The 23,431-nt window shown below is 49.3% G+C and overlaps 1 protein-coding gene across 2 annotated transcripts in view; it reads left to right on the top strand.

Moving 5' to 3' along the window:
- The window catches only part of EPB41L4B (erythrocyte membrane protein band 4.1 like 4B), a 113,228-nt gene extending 90,637 nt beyond the window's left edge, over nucleotides 1-22,591 (top strand). Inside the window, exons 18-26 of one of the 2 annotated variants that reach the window (XM_008142120.3) lie at nucleotides 134-259; nucleotides 1,081-1,148; nucleotides 2,438-2,536; nucleotides 6,515-6,701; nucleotides 8,559-8,636; nucleotides 14,754-14,870; nucleotides 17,202-17,270; nucleotides 21,598-21,743; nucleotides 22,522-22,591. In XM_008142120.3, the coding sequence (XP_008140342.2) occupies nucleotides 134-259; nucleotides 1,081-1,148; nucleotides 2,438-2,536; nucleotides 6,515-6,701; nucleotides 8,559-8,636; nucleotides 14,754-14,870; nucleotides 17,202-17,270; nucleotides 21,598-21,743; nucleotides 22,522-22,591 (960 nt within the window). Of the gene's footprint in view, nucleotides 1-133; nucleotides 260-1,080; nucleotides 1,149-2,437; nucleotides 2,537-6,505; nucleotides 6,702-8,558; nucleotides 8,637-14,753; nucleotides 14,871-17,201; nucleotides 17,271-21,597; nucleotides 21,744-22,521 lie in introns of both variants that reach the window. The other variant, XM_054727332.1, reaches the window with a different exon arrangement.
- Nucleotides 22,592-23,431: the final 840 nt, after the last annotated feature.

Raw genomic sequence — 23,431 nt, 5'->3', positions numbered from 1 at the left:
ACATAGTAAAAGCACTGGTTACAAACATAAGGATTTGGTAATACACGTCTTCATATGTTCAAGTCTGTGTTGTTCACAATTATGATTAAAGGAAAGGTTGGTATCCGATCTGTTGCATTTTGGCCCATCACAGGTTGAAGAAAAAAAAGTTTCTGAGAAGACTCTTCAGACCCCACTCTTGCCTTCCCCTGTGGCTGATCATGTGAAGTGTAACATTTTGAAAGCCCAGTTGGAGAATGCTTCCCGAGTGAGTGCCCAGGTGTGTGGAGCGCAAGTATTCCTTTGATTTCACAGTAGGTCCTCCAGGCCGGAGAGAAGAATGAGGTACTCTAGGACCCTGTGTCGGTCATGGTCCAGCCAGGAGACAGGAGCCACACCTGTCACGTGCAGAGAGATTTCAATATAAGGAGTTATTAACTGGTGTACAGTTATTAATCTGGTAAGTGAATCGGCCAGCTCCGTAGGTGGTGATGGGTGTGAGGCCCGCAGACGGCTGCATCTCCCATTGCCTTCCAGCATGCGTTCAGCTGGCCCGGCTGTCTGGGGGGTGTCTTTCCTCCCCCACTGTTCTTGGTGGGCCTCACCAGAGAGAGGGGGACAAGGCTTCTATCAACATCATCTGACACAGTTCCTCCCAGGCTGTTATGTTTATGTGAAAGGACAGATTCCAAAATCCTTTATGAGCTGTTAAGTTATGAGCTGCGTGGTTATAGAGCTGATTGTTATTCCTGATCTAAAATGCGAGGTGGGGGTTCAACTGTGGGTTTGGCGTTTCCCACACCATCCCTTCCTCATTCAAGCATGAGCTGGCGCATAGCAGGTGCTCAATAAACAAGCATTGATTGCTTCTGAATGATGAAGTGTTAATCCCCATAATGGGGAATGACTCAAGAAGACATTGTTTTGTTGTTGTTAGCTTACATAAACACCAGAGAATATTTGTTATTGACTGAGTACTTGATGAACTACCTCCTCGATCCACCTTCACATTTCTATAATCCTTTGAGTGTAGGAGACGTGAGAACAGGTTCGCATGCTGAGAGATTCAGTTTTGACTCACCTGCCTGTTTTCTTTCACAGGTTGGAAAAGAGGAATCAACGTTTGTAAATATCAATAAGAAATCCAGTCTTCAGGACACTAATGTAAGGTCTGTTGCTTCTCATTTGAATGGGGAAACAATATTCTCTGTATCATCAACATGATCCTGAAAACATTACTCATGAGGGTTTTGCTAATAAAATCAGAGAGGAAGAAGAAAACTGGGTGAATGGGAACCTGGCGAGATAGGAAAAAAAGAAAAAAGACCGGCTTACACAACTTCATTTGAGCCTCAAAAATGCTGCTGATCCCCAGTGTTAATATTGCTACCTGCGGTGCTAACAGAGAAATCACTTCGAGTTGCTTCTCAAGTGCAGAGATCTGACCTTGTCGTTCACCTGCTTACAGTCCCTTAAAGACTTCACTTTGCTCTCAGGGTGCGATCCAGACTCGACCACTACAAAAATGCCTGAAAGCTCTCTCCTAAAATTGCTGTTTTGAACGGGGCCTATTGGTTATCTGGCATATTTTATTGAGGAAAGGTAAAAGTGAAATTTAACTTTTACCATTTTTATATATGCATTTGAATTAAAATGTTTTACAGCCAGTCTTAAAGGTATTTTGATTATGCATTTTTCACATCAATTACTCTACGGTTCTTTATCTTTAAATATATATATTCCGGGGTATGTTTAAAATAACATGGCTACAAGACTACTTGGAAGTAAGTAAAAATCAGTTATCCACAGGTATCTCTTTACTTATTTGACTAGTAAAACCTGATTTGCCTCAAACCCTGATATTGGTTGTGGGTGTCTTGGACAGGGAAATTTTATGTGGTACCCCAATTACATTCAATTCCTACTTGCTATATTTCCTTTCTTAGGATATTTTTTGTTTTTGGATTTTCTATGGCATTTTCTTAAAAATTATATTTAATTGGTAGAGTGGAGAGGAGAAAAAACAAATCTCTTAATTATTGTTTTTATTAAGGTATAAATGAACAGAAAGTAAACTCCCGACAGCCAAAACAAGGCCATCCACATTTTTGTTGGGGTTGTTCTGTTTTGCTTTAGTTTGTTTACTTATTTATTTTAACATTTTAGTTACATACCATGCTCTACTAGTTTCAGGTGTGCAGCATAGTGATTTGACATTTATATACCTTATAAAGTGATCACCAAGCTAGGTCTAGTAACCATCACTGCACAAAGTTACTATGGTATTATTCACTCTGTTGCCTATGGTATGCATGGCATCCCCGTGACTTACTCTATAACTGGAAGTTTGTGCCTCTAAATCCCCCTCACCTTTTTCACACATCTCCCAACCCCCTTTTCTCTGGCAACCACGTTATTCTGTGTGTGGGTGTTTTGTTGTTTTTTTGTCTGTCTCTAGAAGTCCTATTCCTATACGTGTGGAAACGGCCCAGCCAGCAGTGGAAAAGCCGGAAATCAAACCTCCCCGAGTGAGGAAGCTAACAAGGCAATACAGTTTGTGAGTTCTTACTGCAAGTTTTTCAGATATTACAACAAGGGTGATGCTAAATGTTCAGTCATGAATGCTTCTTAGCCCTTCACATCAGTCCCAAAGAGCCATCCCCAAAATACAGTTAATTTCCAATTTAGGTCATAACAAGACCAGACCTTCCTTCCTGAAAACACTACAGAGTTGGCATCTTATAGTCATTATGAAATGCTGTGAACAAATTACTACAAAACTTAGTGGCTTAATTAAAACATATCTGCCCGGCCAGTGTGGCTCAGTGGTTGAGTGTCGACCTATGGACCAGGAGGTCAGGGTTCGATTCCCCGTCAGAGCACATGCCTGGGTTTTGGGCTCGATCCCCAGTAGAAGGCATGCAGGAGGCAGCCGATCGATGATTCTCTCTCATCATTGATGCTTCTATCTCTTTCTCCCTCTCGCTTCCTTTCTGAAATCAGTAAAAATATATTTAAAAAAAAAAACAACAATAACAAACAATCTGCACTTATTGTCCCCCAGTTTCTGTGAGTTGGGAAGCTAGCCAGGGTCTCGCTGGGTCTCCTGGGTCAGGGTCTCTCACAGGCTTTTCGAGGTACCATGGGGAAGAGCGAAAATTTTGTCTTTGATTGTTCTCATCTGGGACTCACAGTTTATGAGAGGGAATGGCAGATCACAAATAATTGCAATCCAAAGAAGACCGGTAAATATAGTAAGGGTGGCGATGGTATTTGTAATAGGAGCTGCCCTGACCACAGAGGCATTTTTCATTTCTTGACCTTGGCTGTGGCACCAGGCCTGGTCAGTGAGCTGCAGGCGGGGGGGTCTTTGGGTACAATGGAGAGCTTGTGAGGGGGCGGAATTAGAAAGGCTCCTGGTGGGGCCCTGGTTAGTTTACTGCTGGAAGCTCTTGGGGAAGTTAGTCTATGAACCTCTCTTTCTTCATCTGTGAAATGGGTGAGATAATACCTACCTCTGAGGAATTTTGTGAGGGTTGTTAACATGATTTAATGTGGGTAACCCTCCTAGCCAGTGACCTGGCCATCGGATAAATTAGTCCCCGTTCCTTTCTTCTCAAGGACCTGAAAGCTTCTGAGAAAAAGTCAAGTTTAAGGGGACCTACCCCGAGTGCACAGCCTAGGGCAGGGAGTAACCGGATCCAGCTCTCAACCAGCTGTCTCAGGCCTGCCACCTTGTGGAAAGGAGAAGGAGGAAGGCAGACGCATCCCACCTCATTATCCCTTAATAGAAACTTCTGGGCAGTATGAGCAGCTGTATTTCCTACGAAAGCCCAAACGAGTAAGACTCAGATAATTAACAGCCGGAATGCTCTCTGAGGGACAAATTAAAGCTTGAAAAATCTGCTCCCCTGAGGATAAGGCTGGCAGGATTAGCCTGGCCTTTTACATTTTGAAATTTAAAATGTTGCTGTCAACCACTGGGGATGTGTAATCATGTTGGAAACAATGACTGATACGTGGCCTGGAAGAAGAGAATTTAACCAACTCACCAAATTGCCTCCTTTAAAGCTAGCATGTTTAGAAAGTGACGAACTGCTTTATCTTCTCCAGAAATATAACTTAACTGTTTCTTTAAACATAGTGTGAAAGTTTTTAAAAATTCAAGCAAGACAGGGAAGTCCAATGAGAGAAGTAACCAATTCCCTAGAATCAGCCCATCAAAAATAAGCAATGTTCCCATTTGATGACTTACTTTAGACATTTCTCTATGCGTACATCATGTCAAATAGGAAAAAAATCATTTCGAAGAAAATAGTGGTGCACATAAAATTTTACTTATTAAAGTGTTGTTTCTTGAATTTAACACGAATTTACCTTGAAGCTGGGGTAAAACTGAAAGACTTGATGAACTTTAGATACATGTTTCTTTTCTAAGTTAAGACAAAAGGTTATTTTTAAAAATTAAGAATGTTGAGTCTTTTTTCATTTTAGGCAGTATCCATTGACTTCCTGCTCCGAAAGATGAGCTGATTTTTAAATGGCTTTTTATGTAAAACTAAATAATAGCTATGCTTTTCAGGTTACAATTTTTCTAATGAGATAATAAGAAATTTTAATCCCGCTCTTCCACTTAGCTGTGTGACCTTGGGCAAGTAATTTCAATCATAATACAGGGTGGTTGTGAAAATTAAATGAGCTTATGATGTAACTGATCTGACTTAGTTCATCAGCACGAATCCAAACTCATGGTGTCGTTAAGTTTCCTCCATTTAATTGTTCAAACCCTATCTGTCCTTCCTTTTTCATAATGAGTCCTAAATCCTCCTCTTAAGGCTTCTCCATTCACAGAATGACCTCAGATCCCAGAGCCCTCCTCAGTCTGTCCCACCCACACCGCATGTCCCATGGCCACGTTTCCCACGAGGCCCACCGCTGTGATGAGGCCATCATGCGGGACCCTACACGGGCCACACTGGTGCCCACTGGTCATGGGTCTTATATCTACCCTCTTTCGTTCAGCCATCATTTATTTCTTTAAAAAATTTTTTTTTAATTTTATTTTAGAGAGAGAGGAAGGGAGAGGAATAGAGAAATAGAAACATCGATAAGAGAGAATGCTGCCTCCTGCACACCCCCCACTGAGCCTGCAACCTGGGTATATGCCCTGACCAGGGATTGAATCGGTGACCTACTGCTTCATGGGTGGATGCTCAACCACTGAGCCACACCGGCCAGGCTCAGCCATCATTTCTAAAACACAACCTTATGGCTGGGTGGCTCCAGAAGTGCCACATGGAGAGCCTTAGGGGAAGTCTGTCAGGGTCCCCAAGACTACTGTCACCTTTGATGACTCGCTGGAGGAGTCACAGACTCCAGAAAAGCTGTTCTACGCCAAGTGAGGGTCGATTAGAGTGAGAGGATGCAGATTAAAACAGCAAAGGGGAAAGGTGCATCGAGTGGAGTCCGGCAAGTCCAGGCACAAGCTGCCAGGCGTCCCCTCCAGAGGAGTCCCCTGGGCAGTGCTGCATTCTCCCAGCAACGGCGTGCGACACACGCGCGAAGTACTGCCAACCAGAGCTCGCTCCAGACTTGGCGTCCAGAGTTTGTCTTGGGGGTCATGCATGTGACTGACCTTAGCTACCCAGTCTCCAGCCCCCCAGAGGTCAAATCCATACAGTGTGACCCCAAGCCCCAGGCATTCATACAAACACAGGCATTCGCCATAAATCACATTGATGGCAGGAACCACCTGGCATGGCTTAAGATGTCAGGTACCCAGAGATCCTCTGATGAGGCAGGATCTTCCAACGGCCCAGAGGTTCCCCCGGGGCTTGGCAGTGACCGGGGGTTCATTCGGAACGGGCAGGGTTGGTTGTGATGACCCCAGGCCCACCGAGTCAGCCATGTACTGCTCAGGCCGCAGTCTGGTTGGCATTAGGCATTTGGGGCCTTGTGTTAATTTCTCTGCGTTTGAGAAAATATTGTCCACACTAAGAACGGGGGATGGATGCTGCTGCTCCGATCCCGTGCCGGGAGGATCGGACCTGAAGGGCTTCCAGCCAGGACCTTCCCCAGAAGTCCAAGCCCTGGGGAGACCCCAGCGGGGCTGCAGGGAGAAAGCAGTGGGGCGTTGTTCAGTGGGTACCGTTACCGCTGGGGCTGATGAAAGAGTTCAGGGCATAGCTAGTGGTGATGATTACACAGCATTGTCAATGTATTTATGCCACTGAATTGCACACTTACAAACAGATAAAATAATATTATGTTATGTATACTCTTTCCTTAGAACATTTATCTGAATCCCTCGGCAAGTGACAGAAAATCCAGCCCAAATTAGCTTTGGCAAAAATGCCAGTGTATTGGGTCCTGTAAGCGGGGCCTCTGGTAGAAGGGGACCGCTGTTTAGGGGTTCCCCCCCACCCCCACCCAGGCATCCTCGCCCCCCCCCCCGCTCCCCCCGCCCTTCCTCTCCCCCCCACAGCCTGCTTCTTATTGTAATGAGCAGAGCTTCATGTGCTTTTAGCAACCGCAGTGATGAAGACGACCTCCCTCCAGAGCTGGCCGAGGCAGTCGGCGTGACCACCACCACCACCACCACCACGGCCGCCGCCGCCACGCAGGTCTCGGCACCACTGGCGTCCCCCAAGGTCCACAAAGTCAGCTCGCCTCAGAATTCAGAAAGCAAGAGCCCGCTGTCCCCAGGGGCCACAGGGGCCAAGGTACGGGGCCGGGGGGGGGGGGGGGCAATGGGGGGTGGGGAGCAAGCTGCGCTTGCTGGGGAGTCGGTAGAAATGAGGTGTGTGGCATCCGTGTGCTTTCCATTTTGCATCACCAACTCTTGTAAAAGCGTTGACCTTGTAAAACAGCCTGACCACCAAAGCATGTGCTTTCCTATAACTGTCCCCAAGAGACGGGCTGTGAGAGACGAGTAGTATGCTATAAACCATGCACGCCGTACTTTAAGGGACAGTAAATAAGAGATTTTTGAAGGCAGTTTTGAATTCAGAATATCATCGCCACACAGAGCATTCATTGGAAAGATAGAACGCAAGAAACGGGCTTTCCTCCCACAGTGGGAAATTGGGAGGAGTAACATGTAGCCGTATCCCCATCCCAGGCCTGATGTCCGATAGCCTGTGCAAATGACTCGCTGGAGGACACACAGAATCCTCACAGTGGGAAATGGTTTTCCATTCGATAGTTTGAAACTTCAGGGAATTGCCAGCGATGCAAATGGTGGGTGACAAAGGCCACACACAACCTTTGTCTTGGTTTCCTTTGAGTGACCCTCAGCTGTGGTCACTTCAGCCTCTGGTCCAAATACGGTTGAACCTGTTGCTCCCCAAGCAGATGCTGAGCCAGAGGTGGCCTGGCCCGTGGGCCCCTCTGAGGAGCGGTGTGTGCACGGGGTGGGGGCCTGAAGGCAAGACCAGAGCCCCGGGCTACGGCTGCCTGAAAGAGCTGTCACTCTGCAGCCCTGGTTTCTCCGAGCCTCGGTTTCCGCCTCCTGAAAATGGGAATCATCTTGGCCACCCTGCCCGGCCCCTGGGCTAGCTTCGGGTCCAATAGAGGTTCAAGTGCAGACTGGGTGCCAAGGGCCTCCGCAGCATCGAGGTCACGACTCCTGGTAACATCTCGGTCCCAAGGTCCAGGCCCACATCCTGTGTGGCCAACACCAGTCTCTCTCTGGGCCCCTGACCAGGGTCTCTGGGGTCCTTCCGCCTTCCTCCACGGGAGCCTGGCTGGACCCCCCAGCCAGGGACCGCCCGGGCCACAGCTCTGCTTTTCTGTAGCTCCCCTCCCGGCATCTCCCCTTGGGGTCTCCTCTGCGGTGTGGAGTCCCTCGTGCTGCGTTGCCTGAAGGGTGGGCACAGGCACCTGCGGTGTATCCCACTCCCTGGTTGAAACCAAGTGAAAACATTTGCCAAACAGAACGGAGTTCCCTGGGGATGCGGGCGACATCCTAGCGGAGGCCACAGGCTCCCTCTCCTGGCGGTCTCTGACCTGAGGGTCCTGCTTGTGCCCAGTTGATGGGGCTTCTTATTCCCCCGCCCCCCACAAAGGGCCCCAAGGTCCCCCATGCGGCGGGGACCCCAGGACAAGAGAAGAAAAATGTTTTCTCCGGGAATGAACATGATGGTCAGAGGTACCCCTCTCGCACTCTAAGGATCTTCCTCGTTATCGTGCAGAGGAACTCGGCTCCTGAGGCCGGGGCCCGCTGGGTCCAGGATGGGGTCTTTGCTCTGTCTGTATACAGCCCCCCTCCCCCCCCACCCCAAGTGCCAGTCCGAGAGCGCTCAGAGCCTTTCAGAAACATTGCAGCTTCAGAATCAAAGGCAGTTACCCAGCCCGCACCTGCTACTGCTCATCAAGGTTTCAGAAAGAAATCAGGGCTCGGCCCTAACACTGTGTTCACTGCCGAGCGAGAGAATGGGGTGGGGGTTGGCATGATCATGAGGTCAGTATTAGACGGGGAGGAGAGGGGCGGGGGGGGGGGGAACCTCTGTGTTGTCGGGTGCAATCCCGCTGTCAGTCCCGCACTGTCACTAACCGAGATGTTTTTGTCGCCTCCGCAGAGCCCCTCTGACCGAGGAGGTGCCTTTACCTTGGAGCCCGGCGACCTCCTGATGGATTTCACGGAAGCCACTCCTCTGGTAAACCTCACCTTTTGCTAGAACCAGAGAAGCCGCAGTCTGTAGAGACACCTGGGCAGGGGGACAGATGGACAGCAGTGGGCATCGCCCTGGGGAAGGCTCTTCCTGGTGCCGCTCTCAGCCCGGAGGCCTGGGGGTCAGCTTTCTTTGGGGGTTCAGGCGCCAGGGGTCCCTCCCAGCGTCTGTGCGGGAGGGCCGTGCTCCCTCTCCTCTGAAGATGGCCGCAGGGGTCCCGCCCCCACCCGCCTGCTGCTCCCCCAGCATTGGGGCTCCTTGGTGCTTGGCTTCCTGGCTTCCTGGGCTGCGCCCCGCATGCCCACCCATGGGGCATCACCTGCCGCTTAAACAACACGCGCTGGTCTGAAGCACCTGCTCCAGCCCTCACCTGGCTTTCCAGGCCCCTCGTGCCTCCCTGCCATCCTCCATCCTCTGCACCGGGTCTCCCCTTAGGGAGGGCGGCCCTCAGGGGACGCGTGCAGGCAGGAGAGCACCGAACAGGAGTCCGGCAGGCCAGACCTGGCTCCAACCTCTGCTCCCTCCTTAAGAGCCTTGCCATTGGACAGCCGCTGCCTCATCTGTCAAATAAGAATGTCATCGTTTGCCCTGTCTGCCCTATGAGTGTTAGAAGGATGGAGGGAGGTGCGGGGGGAGAGAAATATTCAAGAATGCAAAGCACTATAAGTATGTGTAAGATATTACTACTAATATTATTGGAGGACGCAGGCAAACTTGGATGCATCTTTGGCTCAGTGTAATATCCGGGTGTACTTGAGCATCAGTCACGGTCCACACATTTGGAAAGTGAGTCAAAATGTGAGGCAAATTAAAAACCGTCTCCTGAGAGCTCACTGTGCTCCCGGCCACGCGGAGGCTCGGGGTGGACAGGGCAGCCAGAGGCTGGAGGGCAGTCAGGTGGATAAAGGGCCAAGGTGGACAGGGGAGCCAGAGGTTGGAGGGCAGTCAGGTGGATAAAGGGCCAAGGTGGACAGGGCAGCCAGGTACAGGATGCGCAGGGAGAAGCCAGAAGGGGGAGTCACTCGGGTCTGGCTGGCTGGAGGGGGGTTTGGTGGATCGGAGGGATTTCTGGAAGGTTTTCAAATGGGGCCCGATGCTGTCCAGGCTTTAGGAATGAGCACCAGTCCTGCCTCTGCTGGCCCAAGGCAGGTCCCTGTGATTTATACAATTTTCCCTCTCACCTGGAGATGGGTAAAAGCTCTCATCTCAGAGCTTGGAGTCAGCAGCTTTGGATAAACTGCCGAGAACGGCCGGTTCTAGGAACCGTCAGAGTTATTCCCCGGGTGCAAGTGAATGCAACCAAGGTATTCCTGGTCTCTTTGTTAGAAAAATTGCCAAGCGAGGGTAACACTCAGAAACAGAGGGCCTTCATCATCCCTTTACACAGTTGGGGAAACTGAGCCCCAGCGTGGGGTAATCACACAGGGACTGAGATGGCGCGGGAACCCAAGTGCCCCGACTCTTCCTCGAATGCTCTTTGCATCAGACTGGGCTGCATCCGGCGTCTTCTTTAGGGAACTTGCCGCCTGGGAGAAGAGCCTGGGGGAAGGGCTGTGTGTGAAGCTCTCCGCAGCCCGGGGAAGTTCGCCAAAGGGCCTGGCGAGTTAGGTGACTGGGCCTGGTGCTACATCAGTATCCCATGAGTACACGGGTTATGTCCCGGCGGGCCTCGGTGGCAAGCTGAGGACATCCAGCCTAGGCAGAGGGCAGCACCCCCCCCCCAAAGGACCAGGGAAGCCCTAAGGTACAGTCTGAAAGCCTGTGGAGCAAAAGGGGAGAAAGCAGCGTTCCTAGGCTTCACGGGACCAGGGTTTTCAAGTGTGAGTAGGAGTTTGCCACGTGGAGAAAGTAGACCAAAGCATTCTATGCAGGGGACACATCATGAACAGAATACTGAGTATTTATTAAAAAGGCCTGATATATCTGAGAACTAGGATTCGTTTATTTTATATATATATGTATTATATATATATATACATATATATATATATTCGTTTAATATATATATATATATATATATATATATATATATATATATATATATATATATTTCATAGCTTTGATAGGAGTCATGGGATTCAATTAAGACCATGTTATGGATCCAGCTTGTAGACCGAATTGCCCATCTTTTCTTTGACTATAAGACTGAGGTTAGAAAGGAAGCAGCGTCAGGCAGGGACCCAGAGGTTCCATGGTATGAGCTGCAAATGTCTAACAAGTGACTGACCAGACTCTGTCTGTACCCCTCCAGCAGCAGGGAGCTCATTCCTTCTCCCCAGGACACGCTGCTGGCATCTCTGGGGGCTCTCAGCTCTGCAGCCGGGGCCGGGGTGCTGGACTGCCCGGGCACAGGACGGCTGAGATCCTTGTGCTGCACCGAGACCGGGCTGCCCGCTTCCCATGAAGTTTGCAGTGAATACATGCTCTCAGGGTGACGCATCCTTTGCCTTGCTTGCGTGGATTGGTTGCGTGGTTGTGAGGCGTGAGTGCACGTCCACACAGCAGGCAGCTGGAGGGCCGGTATTTTGGCGGGAGCCCACCCCATTTGGGCTTTCCTCAGCATCATTGGCTTTGCTCTTACTTCGCCCTAGAGTCCTGTCTTCCGTGGGTACCTAAGGGTTCCTGAGAGGAAGAGGGACTCTGGCAGCCTGCTTCTCCCTCTGTCTGGTCCTCTGCCCTCCATCTCCTCCATCTGCTCCTCCCAGTGTCATAGCAATGCCAGCAGCAGCCCGCTCTGCCCTCATTATCCCGGTGATGGGGGATCATGTTGTCTGTGACTCGAGACCGCAGAGGAGAGATTGGGCTGAAGGCCTGGGGCTGAATGAGACCCCTAAAGCCACATCATGGCCCTGGTCCCTTGGAGAGCAGAGGAAAGAAGAGAGCACAGAGCTGCACAGACAGGGAGCTGGGGAGATGAGTGGGTAGGTTATCTGGCCTTCATCTACCAAGACACTATCAGAGCTGGTCTAACCCTGGTAACTTTCCACCCGCGTGAACCAGTCGGTGTGGGGTGGTTTCCAAAGAAGCATAGTCCAGACAGCCAAGCATAACAAAGAGGTTCAACCTCTGACTGGGATTTCTAAAAAACACACTCAAGATTAAACTCACACCTGGTAACACGTCTTGACTCTTTGCTGCCCTCTTACCCCTCTTGCCCCCTGCCCACCTGCAAGGACTTTCATCCCCCAAGCTCTTCAGAAAAACATTCTTTCTGGCTCCACTCTTGCAGCATTTTTTCCTCCTTTCCCCAAACCTCTTCTCTAATTCCCAACTCTTTGACGATGTAGCTCCATTTAGCAATCCAAGTCCCACCACCTCTGCAGCTCGTTGTCTGCCCAGTCCCCGAATCGGCACCACAGACTTCATAACCAGATCCGTTTCTGCCTGAGATGGGAGAGGAGGGGTGGGGATGGCTAGGGAGAGAAGGCAGTGAGCGAAGTCAGCACCCACTCTCCATCTGCTAGTCTCTGCAGGGGTGTGAGTGTGAGCAGTGCGCAGAGGATGCTGGTGTTAAGAGAATGAGGGAAGTTGGAAGGAAGATGGATGCTTTCTCTTTGGGGTTTGTCCCTCCCTGATCCCCATCATTTCATAAGCCACTCACCCAACTGCAAAGCAGAGCCGGCCACCACCCAGGTCTCTTCTGGGCCAGGGATGGCCGGTCAGGAGGAGGTGGGGCTCGCCAGAGGAAGGCTGTGCTGGGCACAGAATGATTGGGTTGCCATTTGTCTCAATAGCTTAGTTTTTATTTCATACCTCATTCTATCATGAGGGCTAAAGCTTCATCCCAAGTCAAATCGGGGTACCTCTTCAGCCTCCCTGTGTTCTCCAGGGCACGGAGAGAGGGAGGGAGTCATCTAGTTTGTGATGTCATCGCTTGCCCATACATCGGGGCACTCTGCTTCCCTCAGGCAGAGAGTGGAACGCCAATCACTGTCCTGCTGAGGTGTGCATCCCTATCTGCTGCTCTGGGACCTGCCACCTGCCGGCTCTACCTGAGCAGAGGGACACAGGTGCTCTCTGGCTTTAATCTCCATTCCCCAGCCTCGGCCCACGGATGGGGGCACAGGCCCCTTTGTTCAGTGCTCTCTAATGTCCAGCCCTCCTCCCTTCCCCTCTGGCTTCCTCCTCTGTCCTCAGACGGGCAATCTCTTTCCTTATCTGGATGGTAAAGCCTCACGCATCTGCATCGTCATTTGTCCAGGCTGAAATCTTTCCCAAAGGGTCGGTTTTTGAAATGCAAAAGCCACGCAGAATCCAGCTGCCCGAGTGTGGGAAAGACCCAAGGGGCAAAGGAAATACCAGGCCAAGAAAACAGAACGGTCTTTCAGAACAGTGTCCCGTTACATGTTATCTTACTTCCTGCCCAGTTCCTAGAGTCAGGCGTGCGGGAGCCGCAGGAATGTTCTCTTGTCCACTCAGATGCCCGTTTAGAAAGGTCAGAGATTCCTCTGGGATCACCATTTCTTGAGCATAGAAAAGTCCAGTGCTGGGCAAAGCCTTAAGTCATGATGATAATCTTCAATTCAAACACTGGCGGGCTGTGCACACGTTGGCTCCTAGGCAGGGCGTCCGTGATTCTTGGTCCTTTAGGCCAATTGTTATTTTCTTCAGAGAGCACACACTGAGCCTGCTGTTACCTGGAGAGGCAACGGCCCCGCAACCTGGGGTCCCTGGTATAGTGGTTCTGGCTGGGGCTTGGATGCCTGAGACAGGGGTGGGGACCGCGCCTGAAGGCAGATGGGAGCCAGCTTCATGCAGACCACGGATACTGTCGGACGGATGTATGATTTATCCTGAGACCAGAGAGAACAGTGTGGGGGGGGGGGGGGGGAGGGTTCAACTTAACTGCAGGTGACTCCTATGGACCCACTTGTTTCTGAAGAATAGCTTTAGAACCATCATGAAGGGGTCTAGACCCATGGATTTACACTTTGCAAATGCCATTTCTGCACATCCCGGATTTGAAGAGTACAACAAGGCTGCCGTGGAGGCCACTGTGAGATAGTGGTTGTAAAAGCTCCCCGCTTCCCCCAGAAACCGTCCGGGGCTGCACGTGGTCGAGGACGAAGTTAGATCCGTGTGGAGGCAGGAAAGAGGCCTGCAATTTTCTTGATCAGTTTTCAATGAGGCCTACCCAGAGGCTGTACTTGATTCATTATGGCAGGATCATACCAGCTACGTAAGGAGACTCTCTGGAGTGAAAAGATGCCTGTGTGTATTCTCTGGCGCGAATGGTCCCTCCCTGAAACGCACGCTCACCCCGTCCGTGGTCCCCTCCCCTGACATCAGAGCATTCTCTCGTCACCATCCTCATTTTCACCCGTACACACTGCTGGACCTCTGCCGGGTGCATGGCACAATTTAGGGCTGTGGCGGGGAACCTGGTATCCCAAGTGACGTGGCATTTCCTCACAATGCTTGGCATCTTCCAGCTAAGCAGCAGGGTACCCCAGTGCCCATACAAGATGCCAAGGCCTGGGCCCGTGGGTGTGTGCGTGGGGGGAAGGCCAGTATGTTTTCTGCACAGACAGAGATGACAGGTTCAGCCCTAAACTCTGCGTTCCTCCTCGACCATGTATCTCTTTCCTGGAGCGCTCTGCTGGACATCTGCTCACGGATTCGCCGTCAGGTGGACCCTGGAAGGTGATCGCTCCCATGTGTGTGGCCGCTCCTCATAGTGCCCCCATGCTGACATCACTAACGCATCACAGCTTTCTGGCTTGGCCTGGGCAATGTTTCAGAATCCTCAACAGCGTGCCAGGAAGACACTGCCAGTCCAGTGCAGTTGGCACAGGAGACGGCCCCTACCCACCCCCACCAGGTTGGGGTTTTGAGGTGGAGCTCCGCCCAGATGGTGGAGGAGACAGATGAGGGCCAGAGAGGAGGAGAGAAGGCGGAGAGAGGAGGGCGGCGGGAGGGACTAGCCTCCAGTCGGCCAGAGGCCAGAAGCAGGCTGCAGGTGAGGCTGGCTGGAGAGCAGGAGTTGACAGATCCGTCTTGCACTGTGCTGTCTTTCTCTCCTTTCCCCTTCCCCTATCTCCTCTTCCTCCTCCCCATCTCTCACCACCTCCTCCCCCCCTTCTCTCCTCTCCTTGTGAGCAGGCAGAGCCCGCCAGCGCCCCCCACTGTGCCCACTCTCGCTGCTCTCCTCCACTCTCTCTCCCCATGAAGGAAGAGACCACTGGAGTTTGCATGCACCCTCCAATCAAAACGAGGCTGGTAGGTACCCCGGCAGGGAGAGGGGCCTGGCCAGGAGAGGCGCGGCGGGCAGGAGCCCCCAGGCGGCGGCCGCAGGGGTGTGCAGGAGCCCCAGACCCCCGAGGAGGCCGGCTGACAGGGGCTCTCGCTCCAGGATGGACGCAGAGTTTGGAGACCAGCTGGCTCTGGCCACACGGGGACACAGGGCTGCGGTCCTGGCCCTTCGTCGCTAGAACCAGGTCTCCAGAACCAGGAAGCTTGTTATCCTAGAGCTTCAATGAGCACAGATGCTTTTCCCAGAGAGAAAATTCTTAGTTGCATTTCTATTGAAAATAAAAGCTTTTTAAAAAGTGTCTTTCTTGCTACTTATCAAGGTAATATGAGTATTACATAACGACTTGAAAGCAATCTGCCCGTAACCCCAACCTAGCATATTGGTGTTGTTGTTTTTTATTTTTGCATGTTTCCTGCTAATTCGTTTTCATATTTTTGCAGAGTTGAAGCATAGTACCCATGCCATCTTCTGTTTTTCACTTAAGGTTGTGTTCTTTCTACCTTGTCCTTGTTACCACATTCTCTGTGACCGTTTATATGCCACTAGGTGAGTGGCCCACCGGGGACCTAACCGGTTCTCTGCCGCAGGGCGCGGGCTTGCTTTCCGGCGTGTCACTTTTCCAGGGAACACACGGAGGCTCAGGCATTTTACTTTCTCAGGCTAGACCCTGTGCTAGGTCCAGGACTGGGACTGGCCTTGCTCCCTTGCTCATGTGTTTAGACCAAGTGACAGCACCGTCAGGAGAATATGCTTGGCCACGGAGCACAGCTGCTGGAATGTATGTTTTCTTATTGAGAGCAGGGGCAACGTAATTCTTTGGAGTTGCCAACTGTCACATTTCTTTAACAGCAACAATGAACCTCTCCCCCCTTCTGCTTCATGCTGGTCTGAGAGTCTCACCCGTACATGACCTTTCGTTTGGCTGTTGGTCTCAGAACACCACGTGGAACCAACCACTAGGCCACGCAAGGGGCGTGTGCCACGTGGCGCTGGCCCCAGTCCCCATCTTGCTGGGCCGCAGGCAGCCACCACCAGCAATCTGAGTTGGCACCTGAGTCTTAAGGCAAAGCGTGGGGTCCATGCTGGGAATCTGGAGATGTTTAAATGGGCAGAAGAGAAGTTGGGGGAGGGGAGCAGACTTGGACTGGACCTCTCTGTGAATATTGCAAGGACATTATCATTCCCAGATCAGTTAGACTGAGACCTATGCCACCCATTCAGAAACCTCAGCAAAGTTGGGTCTGGTTGAGGTGATCTTGCTCATTCCTACTTTACTCCCCATTAGAGTGACTCAAGCGCACCAAGGAGCTGTCCCAGGTCCCATAGGCAAGGCCCCGAGGGACACAAAGGCTGCTTCCGATGGGCAGGTGTCTCGGCTGCAACCCTCTGTGGGGTGGGGAGGTGGGGCAGAGTGTGCATCCCCAGCAGGTGTGCAGGCAGTTTCTGTGCCCTGGGGCTGCAGACAAAGCTAGTGCCAGAGCCATCAGGCCCCTGGGCATGTGGGCAGGTCTCTAGGGCGGCTTACAGAAATAAGCCGCTCCCCCCACGCCCCAAGGTTCCAGGAGGCCAAAGACGTAATGACCAGACCAAGAATGGAAGCACAGGCTCTTTTTGGCCACCCACCACTGCCTGATCCGATGGTGCACCCCCCTCTCTCAGACCAGCCCTGTGCTGCAGCCCCCCCTGGAACTGGGCCCTTCTGATCGCCATGCCCTCTGTTTCTAAAGGCCACGGTGGTGGGATCCTCACAGGCTTCTGAGGGTTCCTTCTGTGGCCCAGAGTGAACAGGGAGTTCAACAACTAACGTGAGCAGATAGAGAGTGCTTTCTGGCCTGAGTAGTCCAGCTCCGGACTAATGGTGTGATCTTGGGTAAGTCACTCCTCTGCCCACCGTGATGGACTGTGTCCCGAAATGGGACCTCTCAGCTTCTCCACTCCTTTCCCTTCAGCCACCCGGGCAGCCCCAGCCTGCCTCATGTACACCCTGGCCAGTGGGTCAGGCCGTGCATGCCTGGGAGGCCCCCGCAAACCCTAGTGAAGGGGGTTCCAGGGCGAGGTAAGCCTGGGGTGCCCCCCAAACACAAGACTACAACAAGGGGCACAGATAAAACCACTGGCCACACGCCTGCGGGACCTCTGTGTGTTTTCCCTACACAAGCAATGAGGGCTCTGCGTGCGTGCCCTCGAATAATCCTTCCGTTCGATTTAAAAAGCGCACTGCCAAAGATTGCAAAATGTTGTTTTCTAATCTGAAAGTAACGCTCTTGTTTTCTCTCTTTTTTTTTTTTTTTTTGAAGATAAAAACATTCCCGGTTGATCCAGTGACCTCGTTTCCTGAGCCTTTCATTGCAGGGCCGCAGTTTACCGTAAGTAGCTTAATCCAGAGAGCCCGTCTGCACTCAAAGGCATTGTTCCCATGGGGCACGCTGTGCTGTGGGATGCCAGGAGCCGTGCCAACAGCTTCCTTTGATCACTGTCAACTCTGAGTTTGGAAGGAGCTGGGGTCTGGAGGGGTTTCCATCTTTTAGTTAGGAATTACCTAGATCCGATCCCTGGGAGGAGGAGAGGGTGGGGGCATACTTGGCCTGATCACAAACATAAAATTAACCATTTTAAAAATATGTTTTTATTAATTTTTAGAGGGAGAGGAAGGGAGAGAAACATTGATAAGAGAGAAACATCATCAATCAGCTGCCACCTGCATGCCCCCTACAGGGGATGGAGCCTGCAACCCGGGCATGTGTCCTGATGGGGAATCGAACCAGTGACCAACCACTGAGCAACACCGGCTGGGCTAAAATTAACCATTTTAAAGTGACAACTCAGTGAAAGTACATTTAGAACCATGCAATTGCCACCATTATCTAGTTCCAAAACGTTTTTATCACCCCCAAAGGAAGCCTCATACTCACTAAACAGTCACTCCCCATTCCCTGCCTCCCTCTGGCCCCTAGTAGCCACCAATCTGCATTCCTTCTCTATGGAATTCACTAGTTTGGATATTTCATATCAAAGGAATCATATGACCCCTTGTGTCTGGCTTCTTTCACTGAGTATGTTTTTGAGGCTCATGCACATTGTAGCACGTGTCAGTACTTCATTTCTGTTTATGGAGGAATAATATGCCATTGTACGTACATGCTGCATTTTGTTGATCCATTTATTCATTGATGGGTATTTGGGTTGTTTCCACCTTTTGGCTATTGTAATCATGATGCTATGAACATGCGTAGACATGGTATTTTGTTTGAGTCCCAGTTTTTTATTCTTTTGAGTTGGCTCTGCATCTTGATAATAGTGTGATTTTAGATACGTCACTTGACCACTCTGAACTCCAGTCTCCTCTTATTTAAAGTAATAAGAATATACTCCCTTATCCATTTGAGGCTAGAATCAAAAGGGATGAAGAACTTGAAAATACTTTACTGGCCACAGACCATCCCACAAATGTCAAGTGTGATTGTTGTTTCTCAAGGCTGGAGAGGCAGGTGGTGTAATTAACAAGAGCCAGTAGTTGAGACAACCGGCTTCAGGCCATCACCTCTCTCTGTGTTGCTGGGCAGCTTATACTCGCTTTTTAACATTTAAGTGTTGTAGTTTCCTCATCTGCAGAACGAGAGGGTCTGATAATTTCCAAGTTTCTTTTCAGTTGCTCAGTTCTTTTCTTTAAATGAAAATGGCTGCAGGAGCTCACTATATCATGGGCGACTGTCCAGAGCACAAATGAGGAGTCCAGGGTCCCTCCTCTTTTGCTCTCACTCCCTCCTCCCAGGGATCAGATCTAGGTAATTCCTAGAACCAAATGATAGCTGAGCCTCCTTCCAAAGGGTTTCTGGCCCCTCTGGGGGATCTGTGAAGTGGCTGTAGCTACAAATGCGGTCTCATGAGCAGGATGATGGTCACTACTTGAGGTGGTTTGAGTCACATGGAGAGGGAAGGTGTACACAATCCAGGCAAAGGCAAAAACAGGCTCCCAGAACATCCATTTCTAGGATCATAAGCTGTTGCCAGCACCTGCCTTTTAAGAACAAGAGGGCAGAGACACAAGGGCTGGGCCAGGCTGTTAAATGTTATTACTCCGACGTTCATCCCACCCCTGCAGTTTTGCTAGGCACAGTTCCCCAGATGGAAACTCTGGCTCCTCTTCCCTCCGCTGGCCATAATGGGCACTCTGGCCTCCCGCCCAGCCTTGGCAGTGCTGTGAGACACCCAGGGAAGCCCTTCCTGAAAAACTGGGGGCCAAGACAGAGCAGGAAACCAATGTCAGAAACCACGCTGGGGCTTTTAAGAACTGGGCAAGAGTGGCTTGAAGACAGCTGGAGGAGGCAGAGGGAATAGCATGAACATGGAGCAAAAGGGATCATCTCATGTTCAAGGGACTGAAATGAAAGCCAGAGGAACTGAAATGCAGAGAGCAAGGGAGTGGGGCATGAGAAGAGGAAGGGGAGGAAGGAACAAATACTCAAGGGGCAAAAACATGCTTCATTCAATAAATATTAAAAAGATGAGTACTCAGTGTTGAGATTTAATAATAGTAAATTTCACTGCTCCCCAAGGTCATTCTTAAGTGAAGCTAGCTTTTTTTATTTCAACCTGGAGTGCATGGCATTGAAGAATATAATGGCTGCTAAAATAGTTTGGTGCCACTGCCTTGATTCATGCTAGCACTTTTACCCAACATGGCCTTTGTGCCATATTTCCCTTTTTTCCAAGAGAGTATCAAAAGTGACATTAAAAGCTCAACCTCCACCTGGCTCACTAAAACAACAAAACAACTTTTTACCCCAGCTCCTGTATCAGGATGGACTAAGTCATGCTTGAAAATGACAAACTGAATTTCCTGCTCATGCTGCATGTCTGTCATGGATGGGCTGAGGGTGTCATCCTCTTTCTGGGACCCAGGCTAATGGAGCAGCTGCCACCTAGAACATTACTAGTCACAGTGGCAATAGGAAAAAAAGAGGCAATAAATTGCACACTAGCTCTTAAATCTTTCAAAGGAAACAAAACATGGCACCTCAACTCACATTTCCTTGGCCAAATAAAAGTATGTGGCCATGCCTAACTTTAAAAAATATACATATTTTTATTGATTTCAGAGAGGAAGGGAGAGGGAGAAAGAGATGGAAACATCAATGATGAGAGAGAAACACTGATGGGCTGTCTCTGGACGCTCCCTACTGGGGATCGAGCCCAAAACCCAGGCATGTGCCCTAAAAGGAATCAAACCATGACCTCCTGGTTCATGGGTCTATGCTCAACTATTGAGCCACACCGGCCGGGAGGCCATGCCTAACTTTAAAGAGGATGGGGAAGAGCAGCCCTACCAGGGGCCTGGAAAGTGATGAGCCAGAATTATCTGGTGGACCACACAAATGATGACTACAGTCCAACATTTGTGCAAGTTCTTCGTGACAAACACTACATGCTGGAAAATGTCTGATGCTCCCTTTTTCATGGTCAGTTCTTTGGTATTGCTCCATTCCAGGCCAGGTCAGTTTTCCCTCTGGAGGCAGGTATAAAACAATTAGGGGCTTGTATTTTTTCAGAAATAGTCTCTCATGACCTCTCAAAGATAAGCCTCTCCCCATTGCTCAAGCAGATATATCCTTACAGAACTATAGCTATACTTGATATTTTTAGAGACTTTTCATGTTTTCCTAGAAGGGATAAGTTATCTTCTGTCTAAATTACTACAAATATAGTGGTCATTTGATGATCAATGCCTCTTCTTTAGAAAGCCAGGATATAGTGTGAAAAATCAAGTTATAAAATAGGAAGCTGGCATTATCTAAAGGATATAAAACAAGCAAAAAGCATGCACAGAAAAAATGCAATGAGGAAGTATACTGACAACAACAGTAAAGGATTGTGGAATTTCTTCATTTATTTCTTTTATATATCTCCTAAGTTTTCTATATAAAAGTAATAAGCATATCATGCCTTTTAAAGCAAACAAAAACAATGTTATTTTCTCCAAATGAGGCAGTATTCTCTAGACCAGTAGTTTTCAAACGTTACCTGGTTTCAGAATGATCTAGAGGCCTTGTGAAAACACAGATTGCTGGACTTCCCCAGACATTCTGGTTCCAAAGGTCTTTGGTGGGGCCTGAGAATTTGTATTCTTACCAAGTTTCAAGATAATACTGATGCTGCTAGTCTGGGACCATACTTTGGAACCATTGCTATGGTGGTGAAAGACACCAGTTATGGAGCCAGCTCACCCTGGTTCTAAATACTGGTTCTTAACACACCCTGTGTGACCTTGGGAAGATTCTTAACCTCTCTGGAGCCTCACTTTCCTTTTCCATAAAATCACTTCTAAGATGCACATTTTTTTTTCACCTTTTAACATCTCTGAAATAAAAAGCTCATTACAATGGGGGGTGGGACAAAGTTTGATTGGTCACATTTTTCTTTCTCGGTGGTGGCACATGGGAAAATGGTGCATTTTTGATGGGGTCTAAGATGTGAAGAAATATGATCTCCACTTTACAGCTTTGCCAGGAGGGAATGTGTGTCAAGTACTTCGCATAGTGTCTGGCACAAAGTAAAATCATTTAATAAATGACGATTGAGTTTAGCTGTTATTAAAAAGTAACAGGAATTGCATGGTATGGCTTAGGGAGCAGCTGACAGTATGCAAGGAAACCTAAATTGAGATTGCCCTCCTCGTTCCTGTCTCCTCTCCAGGCCGACTTTAGAGACAGTAAATTACAGTGCTGCCCTGGCCAGTCTTCCCCGCTGATCCCAGCAGTGACCCTGAGGCCTTTGACAGAGACCATCTCCACCGTGCAGACCATCTACACCAGTCGGAAGCCTGTTTCTCTGGCAGCCAGGTGGGTCAGGGAAACCGGGCACAGGCCTTCGGTTCACTGTGCTCGTGATGTCTACAACCCAGTCATTCATTCTTTCATTCATTTTTTTCTGGGTTTATTGACATGCCTTCAAAGGCTAGACAGTACTTGAGGTGCTAGGGATGCACAGTGAACAAAATAGGGAAAAGTCCTACCTTTACGAAGTTTACAATTTAGTGTTGGGGAAGAGGGGACAGACATTAAGTGAGTGTGTGAGTGTGTGTGTGTGTGTGTGTGTGTGTGTGTGTGTGTAAGTAAACAGTGGAGACAGATTCCATAGATAGGCAACTGGGCCTGAGGGCCAGGAAGTTAGAAGCAATCTCTTAAAGCCGCCAATTTTAATTCAGTTTTACTTACTAAAACATAGGAGGGAATTGTAGGAGAAAGTGCCCATGAGACCAATTGAAAGCATGATTTAAAGAAGCCTAACCTCTGGATATCTTCCCAGTCGCTCAAAAGACCATTCCTGAGAGGCTGCTGTGCACCAGCTCCTGTGCTAGGCTCTGGGGGTTCGGAGGTGAATGACGTATATACAGTCTGTCCCCTGAGGAACTCTCCGTCTAGAGGGGGAAGCCAGTAGGTAGCCAGACAATGTCAGGTTATTGTCATGCTAGCACATGTTAGGGGGTCCTGAAGGAGCCTGGCAGGGAAAGTCAAGAACTACAACCAAGAACGAATCTGGGTGACAACTTCAGCAAGTCTGCTCTTGTGATTTTCGAGGCTTTAATCTCACTGTTTTGTCACCTGCTCTCCTTTGCAGTGCAGAGACGCTCCGGCAGGAACTGGAGAGAGAGAAGATGATGAAAAGACTGTTGATGACCGAACTGTGACTTCTCCCCTTGTTGCCTGGAGGACGGCGTGGTGCCTTCTGTCATTTTCCTTCTTCGGGCTTTGTGTGCTCACTCTAGCACAACCTGCAAACGTGTGCTCTGCTCGCCCAGGTCCCCATGGTTAGTTGAAGCCAACATCTGGCTTGACTTTTATTGGAAAAGTTATTTTATGTCTCCGGAGTATTAGAGTTTTTCTACTACTCAATGCGGTGGAGACAGGATTTGTAAGTCTTGGCGAAAAAATAGAAAATGGGAAAATGGGGATTCCTTTTCAGAAGTACCTGTGGTGTGTATTCATTGATAACCACAGGCGTTACTAAGGCGCAGAATCCTTTGCTATCAACCTCAGTCATGTGATTTTGTATGATTGAAATTTAACACCAAGCTTTGACTGTTTGCTAAAGAGTCATTTTTAACGAGAGAATAATTCTTTATTGCTGGTTTTTTCATTTACACTGGTAAATACACAGATCTTTTAAAGTCTTTAACATTCATTTTTATTCAGACACGAGTAGGTGAACTGAAAAGGAAAGTTGCAATCACCAGGACTCGAGGTACTTCAGCTTAATCTGAAACATAATTTCACTTGTGACTTTGTTAACTACGATATTATTTGGGATACACAGAATTTATGATTGAACCCAAAGTAGGAAATTATAGCTTAAATTCTAAAAATCCTTACAAGATTAAGATGATTCGATATCAGGATTCATTGGGGTGTTCCCTAAAGGAGAATTATTTCTAAAGTTGATCAATTCCTATCCTGTTGCTAGAACCTTGACCAGGAGAAACTCTGCTCTCTTTTTGTAAGTTTCCAGAAATGTGTTTTTAAATTTTTAT

The sequence above is a fragment of the Eptesicus fuscus genome, chromosome 15 (genome assembly GCF_027574615.1).
Source record: "Eptesicus fuscus isolate TK198812 chromosome 15, DD_ASM_mEF_20220401, whole genome shotgun sequence".
NCBI lineage: Eukaryota > Metazoa > Chordata > Mammalia > Chiroptera > Vespertilionidae > Eptesicus > Eptesicus fuscus.
Note: the sequence above shows the minus strand (reverse complement) of the source record. Positions and strands in the feature narration are given on the sequence as shown.